This window comes from Chenopodium album, chromosome 6 (genome assembly GCF_948465745.1).
Source record: "Chenopodium album chromosome 6, dcCheAlbu1.1, whole genome shotgun sequence".
In the NCBI taxonomy this organism is placed as follows: domain Eukaryota; kingdom Viridiplantae; phylum Streptophyta; class Magnoliopsida; order Caryophyllales; family Amaranthaceae; genus Chenopodium; species Chenopodium album.
This window is the reverse complement of record NC_137839.1, coordinates 97619-105341: the sequence shown is the minus strand read 5'-3', so window position 1 is coordinate 105341 and position 7723 is coordinate 97619. Positions and strand designations below refer to the sequence as shown.

The following is a 7723-nucleotide window of genomic DNA, read 5'->3' as shown; positions in this document are numbered from 1 at the left end:
ACCAAGTCGGTCCAGGCCAGCAAATGAAAGGAGCATCATCCTCAAATTTAAGAGTTAAATATAATATATATTTGTTGTATGGTCAAAGGAGATAATTAACTTCCGAAATTATAGCCTATAGTTCCTTAGTATATTGCCATATATATTATAGTCAAAGGAAATAATTAGCTTGATAAAAATGATATTTATCTATTTATATTTAGTTGAACCCGAATATGACCTGACTTGGAGATGACACGATTTGATTGTAACCTGTAAATTATTGACTTGAATATTACCCGACTTGACTCCGAGAATGACCCGAATTGGAAATGACCCAACATAACCTGCAAATTATTGACTTGAACCGAACTTGACTTGAACCCGAGAATGACTTGACTTGAAAATGACCCGACCTGATTATAACCCGCAAATTATTGATTTGAACCGAACCCGACTCAAACCCGAGAATGACCCGACTTGATTCTAACCCGCAAATTATAGACTTGAACCGAACCCGAGTATTACCCTAACCCGTTTTAACCAGTGAAAACCCGAATTAAACCCGACCTATTGTTCACCCGACTCGAATGTACCTGACCTGTTATTAACCTGATCTAAACCCGACCCAAACCTGATAAGAAGTATGACCTGACGTGACCAGAGTCAAGCATGACTCAACCCAAACCCGAACTGCATAGATTATGGAATTAATCCGAAGTGACAAGTGACCCGACCCATTCTTACCGACTCAAACATGACCCGTTTACTCGAATTGACAGCTCTAGAAACAAAAAAAAAAAAAAAAAAATTCAAAACATCTTTGAATTAGAAAACTTGATAATTAAATTTATACCTTGACAAATAATAGTTTTTTTTTTTTTTTTTTTTTTTTTTTTTTTTTTTGACACAATAGTTTTTTTTAAAAGGGTAGACAAATGGAAGAAAGGAGTAAAAACTTGAATTAAAAAATAAACCAAAGGAGGAAAGTAAGAAAAAAAAGAGAGATAAAAAAAATAGAAATTTCAATTCAGTTAAGTTATGCAAAGAAGGTGATGTGATCTTCCCCTTTCGCGTTGAATTCTCTCCTTTTTTTTTTTTTTCCTTTTTACATGTACTCTTTCACGCCTTCAAAAATCCAACCTTTATTTTATTATTATTAAAAATAAATAAATAAAGAAGAAAATGTGGAGCTTAAAAAAGCTGAGCTCCTACTTTTAGATGTTCGTTTGTTGGGTTCTGTAGATGGAGGAATTTTAGTTTCCAAGTTTTTTCTCTCTTTCTTTCCTTTCCCTCTCTCTTATTTACTGGGTCGGTTTGTGTCGTTGAGTTTGATTATTACATTTTTCATTTATCATTTTGCTCCAAAATGTGAATTTCGTCAACTTGTTTTTAATTTTGCTATTTCACACTCTTTCTTTTGTGGGTCATAAACATAGATAGATAAGAAGTTGTAGTTTACAATTCTTAATATCATATCATTCATTTCTCTCTTCCAATCTTTTTCTCTTCTCTTCCCCTCTTACCACTCTCAAGAACCACCCCCCATAAATCATCTTAATTATACTCCTTAATTTGCTTAATTATCGGATTCGATTCCGAATTGTGTTTGTTATAGTGAAATTTAAGAGGAGATCATTCCGATGAGGGGCGGATTGAGCGCGATCCAGCAAACCCTAACGCCGGAGGCGGCGAGTGTGTTAAGCCACTCGATCGCCGAAGCTGGCCGAAGGAACCACGGCCAAACCACCCCTTTACATGTAGCAGCCACGCTTTTATCATCACCAACCGGGTTCCTCCGGCAAGCTTGTATCCGCTCCCACCCCAATTCTTCACACCCACTTCAGTGCAGAGCTCTTGAGCTCTGTTTTAGCGTCGCCTTAGAGCGTTTACCGACGGCGCTACCGACGGCGCAGACCGGTGGTAATGGTAGCAGTGGATCAGTTCATGAGCCGCCGATATCGAATGCGTTAATGGCGGCCTTAAAGCGGGCTCAAGCTCATCAGAGAAGAGGGTGTCCTGAACAACAGCAGCAGCCGTTGTTGGCTGTAAAGGTTGAATTAGAGCAGCTGATAATTTCGATACTTGATGATCCTAGTGTTAGCCGGGTTATGAGGGAGGCTTCGTTTTCGAGTCCGGCGGTTAAAGCTGCTATTGAGCAGGTTGTTAGCACACAACCCAATTCTGGGCCCAGAATTGGGTTGGGTTTCAGGTCCGGACCCGGCGGCCCATCTCCGCCGGGTGCCGGACTACAAAGGAACTTGTACTTGAATCCTAGATTACAGCAGCAGCAACATCAAGGGAATGGGATGTTGCAAGGAAAAGGGGATGATGTACAAAAAGTGATGGATATCTTGTCAAGGTCTAAGAAACGGAACCCGATTCTAGTAGGCGAATCGGGGCCGGAGGAGGTGGTCAGGGAAGTGATTAAACGAATCGACAAGAACGAAATACGCGACGGGGTGTTGCAAGGGGTGGAGGTGATATCAGTAGAGAAGGAGCTCGGTTCGGATCGTGCACAATTGGGAAGCAAATTGATGGAATTAGGGGCATTGATTGAAAAGAAAATGGTGGTGAATTGTAAAGGAGGAAATGGGGTGATAATTGATTTGGGTGACTTGAAATGGCTGGTTGATCAGCCTGCTAGTCAAGGTGTATCGGAGGCAGCTCGAGGGGCGGTTACTGAGATGGGGAAGATTTTAAGGAAATATGGTGAAGGGAGTAAAATTTGGTTTATTGGAACAGCTACTTGTGAAACTTATTTAAGATGTCAAGTTTATCATACTGCAATGGAGAATGAATGGGATCTTCAGGTTGTTTCAATTGTTGCTAGACCCCCTCTTACTGGGATCTTGCCTAGGTAACATAATCTTAAACCCCCTCTTTTTAATTTTTATATTAATTTGATGTTTTTAATATTCTACTTGTTTGTTAAAAATTGACTAATTCTGTTGGATATGCTTCTAGTTTAAGTTGAATTTTTTTGAGAACCCAAAAAAAAAAAAAAAAAAAAAAAAATCAAGTTAGTCCACCTATGTTATAACGATTCTGTTTTTTTTAGTCCTACAACTATTGATAGTTCATCATTTTGATTGATGAGAAATTGTGGAATATAGGATATAGTATAGTATACGTGTGTACCATGAAAGTACAATATTTATGTGTGTTGAACATATAATCAATCAACATTTATATATGTTTGTGTGCAGGTTGGGGTCTAATGGAGGAATATTAAGTAGCTCAGTTGAGTGTTTAAGCCCGATGAAAGGCTTTCCGATGCCTGCTTCGTCTATAACTAGACGGGTTTCTGAAAATGTGGATCCTACTAGGAGATTTAGCTGCTGCCCTCAGTGTACAGAGAAGTATGATCAGGAGCTTGCAAATGTTGTTGCAGGGCAGACAGAGAAGCAATCTTCTGATGTAAAGTCGGATGCAACTCGACAGTCGTTGCCCCCTTGGTTACAGAATGCAAAATCGAATAGTGATGAGACACTTCAGGTCTGTTCATATTTAAATTTTGATGTCTTTGGTGTATTAGATGAAATTTACTGTCTAGAAGATTAAGGTTTGTTTGTTGTGGATTGCAGTGTAAGGAGCAAGATATGATCTTGAGACAGAAAACGCAAGAATTGCAGAAGAAATGGAGAGAGACATGTTTGCAACTCCATCCTAGTTTTTACAATAATATGAGCTCTGAGAGAATCGTTCCATCACCCCTCTCAATGACGGGCTTGTACAATCCGAATCTACTTGTGCGCCAACCATTTCAACCGAAATTACAGCAACAACCCAGAGGCCTTGGGGATGGCCTGCAGCTCAATCTTAGCTCTCCTGTTACTCAGCAACTTAATTCGGGAAATCCCAAAAGTACACCAGGGAGCCCGGTAAGAACAGAACTTGTTCTAGGTCCAACAAAGACTATGAGTACAGCTCAAGATGATGGCCAAAAAGACGGCCTTAAAGACTTCCTCGGCTGCATTTCATCTGAATCAGCTGAAAAACCTGTGTCTGCTATTCCTGAAGATGTAGACTCGTTCAAGAGGCTGCTTAAAGGTCTGATTGCCAAGGTGTGGTGGCAGACAGATGCAGCGTCTGCTGTAGCTGCTGCCGTAACACAATGTAGATTAGGAAGTGGAAAACGTCGAGTTGGAGGGTCAAAAGGTGACATATGGTTGCTATTCTCCGGTCCTGATAGGATGGGTAAGAAGAAGATGGCTGCTGCTTTATCGGAGCTTGTTTCTGGTGTTGGTCCTATTATTATCTCTCTTGGCTCTAGACGTGATGGTGATGAATCTGAATTTAATTTCCGTGGTAAAACTGTGATCGATAGAATTGTAGAGTCGGTTAGAAGAAATCCATTTTCGGTGATAATGCTGCAAGATATTGATGAGGCTGATATGCTAGTCAGAGGGAATGTCAAACGGGCAATGGAAAGGGGAAGGATTTCCGATTCTCATGGCCGTGAAATCAGTCTTGGTAATGTCGTTTTCATTGTTACATCAAGTTGGATGCCAGAAAGGCTGCGAAATTTATCCGATGGCGTGGTTACTCTCAATGAAGAGAAGATGACGACCTTAGCAAGTGGTGGTTGGCAGTTGAAAATATCATTAGGTGAAAAGGTTATCAATGCAGGGAAAAGATCTCCAAGTTGGCTGAGTGATAATGATCAAGAAAGGTCAACTAAGCAAAGGAAGGAGGAAATTGGTCAGGGAAATTCATTTGATCTCAATCAGATGGCTGATACTGATGATGATCGACTCGATGGATCCCACAACTCGAGCGATCTCACAGTTGATCACGAGGAGGAGCATGGCCACGAGAACAGGGGATCTCCCACAACCTCTTCAGAAGCACCCAACGAGCTGCTGACTTCAGTAGACGAGGCTATCATCTTCAAAGCAGTCGACTTAAAACCAATCAGACAAAATATCGAAAGGTCCATCTTATCAAAATTCTCATCTACAATAGGTGAATCACTGTCGGTAAAGATTGAGGGGGAAGCCCTTGAAAAGATCCTAAGTGGAATTTGGTTAGGACAAACCACATTAGAATCTTGGATAGAGAAGACCTTGGCACCAAGCATTAATCAGCTCAAAACAAAATTGCCCTCATTGGCTACAGGGGAGGGTAAAGTGGTTGCTCGGCTTGAGCTAGATCAAGAATCTGATAGCCGGAGTCCTGGCGATTGGCTACCGGGAAGAATCATGGTGGTATCTAATGCACAGTAATGTTATGGTGTATGTAGGAGAGATGTATATATACTTGAAAGTTAGTCTTTTGGCGGGATATTATGGAATTGTTCTAGGAGAAATACAGTTGAGGGAAGACCAAATACAGGGGATACTTTAAGATGGTTTAAAAAAAAAAAAAAAAAATCTTTAGTACAAAAGTATATGGTCTCTCTCCTTATTATTTAATTTCTTTTTGATGTTGTTATCCACTTAATTTTTCACAAACATATATATATATGTATAAAATATGTTGATCACATAGAGTATAAGATTAGATTATATTCTGTTACATGAACAGATGATTAAAATAATAAGATGAGGGATTCCTCACTTTGACTATCACTTCCATTTCTTTTTGCTCTTTTTGAAGTTGCAATATGAAGGCATTGCCTTCGCTTCTACAGATGTTAACACTTTTTAAGGTTTCACGTCTCGCTGTGTAGGATTTATTACATATTCTATTGGTTAAATAATTTTGAAAGAGCATGACACGTAGTGCTGTGTAAGTCGATTATGGCCACATCAATCTAATATCTTTTTTAATCTTGAGAGAAGACTGTCTTAATTTTTGTATGCTTTTAAAAAATGAATTTTTGTATGCTTTTAAAAAATGAATTATCTTGTTGGACACCTCTTGCAAGGTCAACCTCTGATGTGTTTGGCCCCTATTACTCGTAGTGTCTAATCATTTTAGGCCACGTAGAAATTATTGTCATTATCAACACATGGTTTTAACATGAGCTAATTGCGAGACGGCCTCATACGAAAGGTTGCGTTTTTGAAAAAAATCATGTATTCGTATTCCGATATCAAAAGAAAGGTGTAGGGAAATTCTAGAAGGAACTTCTTGTGCTTGCTTAAGCAAGTGAGTACATCATGTGTATTGGTGTAGAGCATGAGCCCAAAAAAACAATGGTAGGTTTGGAAGTAGGTAAAGATGTTCATGCATCTAGTATGAAATTGAGAGCTTTTCAGGTTCATGTCAGCCACCCAATCCAACTTAACCCTTTTTCTTTTGTTTGGCTGCTTTTTTTTTTTTTTTTTTTTTAACACTTCATAAATGCTGATTTCATTTCCAAATTGGGGTTTTAGACATGGTCTTTCACTTGCCAAACTTGCCTACTACTTTTGCAATTTATCTTTGATTTGACTTAAGACTGAAGATGGTCTAATATTTGGTTAAACTTTCTAATTATTTTTCTATTATTAATCAATTAGAAGGGGTAATATCAATTATAGTCTATTATTTGCTTAAACTTTCTAATTAATTTCCTATTATTAATCAATTAGAGAGAGTACTTTTAATTAATATAATGTGTAAAGCATCTTATTAATTATGGGGATTGGCTTCAAATTCATAGAAAATTCAAAGTCAATGCATACTTTGTGTATATCCTAGTACAAATGGATTGGTAAGAAATTGACCTTAAGTATGACTTCATACAAATAAAACACTCATTGTCCACAAGATTATAAGACACTATAAGATCTTAAATATTACTCCGATATAATTACTACTTTCAACTAGCTGTAATTTATTAAGCACTTTTCGTTTTTATTCATTTTAATTTGCTTTGCTGAAATCTGCTCTGCCAAGCTTTGCTTTGTTGACTAAATCGATATAATTAATGCTTGAATATGCTTAATATTGTCTCTTTCATTTCTTTATTTACAATCTTTAAACTGTATATATCAATGTGAATACATAAAATCCATCCACTAAATTCTAGTCTTTTGTCAATGAAAATGGAAGAACCATGATATATAACGGAAAGTCCATCAATACACTTCAATTTTCTTATGAAAGGATTGATTTTGTCCACCATTTGAAATACACAATCATGAAAATAAGTATAGAAGCAATTAGGCTACGAACGAAAAAAAGTTTAGCAATTTGGCAAAAAGTCAAAATTCAATGGTACAAAATATCAACACGGTTTTCTTTGTTTGAGCTACTAATGCACACCACCTAAATAAGAAACAAAACAAGGAGAAATCTTACACTACAATCTCATCACTAATTTACAACCAACATTTCTCAAGGTAAACAAATTAAGAACTCAAAATGTAATTTTGTTTCAAAAGTCTTCTATGTGGACCCGATACACAACAATAACGTGTAATTGCCAAAAAAAATTAAGGACCTGTTCTCTTACGTTGAAATTCAGTTCAGTTCAGTTCAGTTCAGCTCAGCTCATAATTTCCTTCTCTTATAAAATATTCATTTCAGTTCAGTTCAGTTCAGTTCAGCTGAGTTCAGTCAATGAGAACAGGCCCTAACTCCGAATTGTGAATTTGAGCTTATATTCACACAAGTTACAATTTCTATAATTAACTTTATTTCGTTAAATACTTTGTGTAATTTTTAAAAAATTAACTACTTAAACCTATAGTCTTGCTATCACATATTATAAACTTCAAATGATTATAATATAGGCTTGACATATGTTGCCAATTAAAAATGACTAGATTACTCCAGAGATTTCTCATGCTTACAATAATTTACCTATACA

At 37.4% G+C, this 7723-nt stretch overlaps 1 protein-coding gene across 1 annotated transcript; it reads left to right on the top strand.

Annotated features, from left to right (window-relative positions):
• Positions 1-1131: 1131 nt before the first annotated feature.
• On the top strand, positions 1132-5552 carry LOC145635473 (protein SUPPRESSOR OF MAX2 1-like). Its single transcript, XM_081686756.1, has 3 exons — positions 1132-2839; positions 3189-3477; positions 3567-5552. The coding sequence occupies exons 1-3, from the start codon at positions 1623-1625 to the stop codon at positions 5205-5207; spliced, it is 3147 nt and encodes a 1048-aa protein (XP_081542882.1). The 5' UTR covers positions 1132-1622; the 3' UTR covers positions 5208-5552.
• The last annotated feature ends 2171 nt before the right edge of the window (positions 5553-7723 follow it).

Excerpts from the sequence above, each read along its gene's own strand:
- LOC145635473 (XM_081686756.1), top strand. The coding sequence starts at position 1,623 with ATGAGGGGCGGATTGAGCGCGATCCAGCAAACCCTAACGCCGGAGGCG. Across the intron at positions 2,840-3,188 it reads CTTACTGGGATCTTGCCTAG|GTTGGGGTCTAATGGAGGAA; the intron begins GTAACATAATCT and ends GTTTGTGTGCAG. Across the intron at positions 3,478-3,566 it reads ATAGTGATGAGACACTTCAG|TGTAAGGAGCAAGATATGAT; the intron begins GTCTGTTCATAT and ends TGTGGATTGCAG.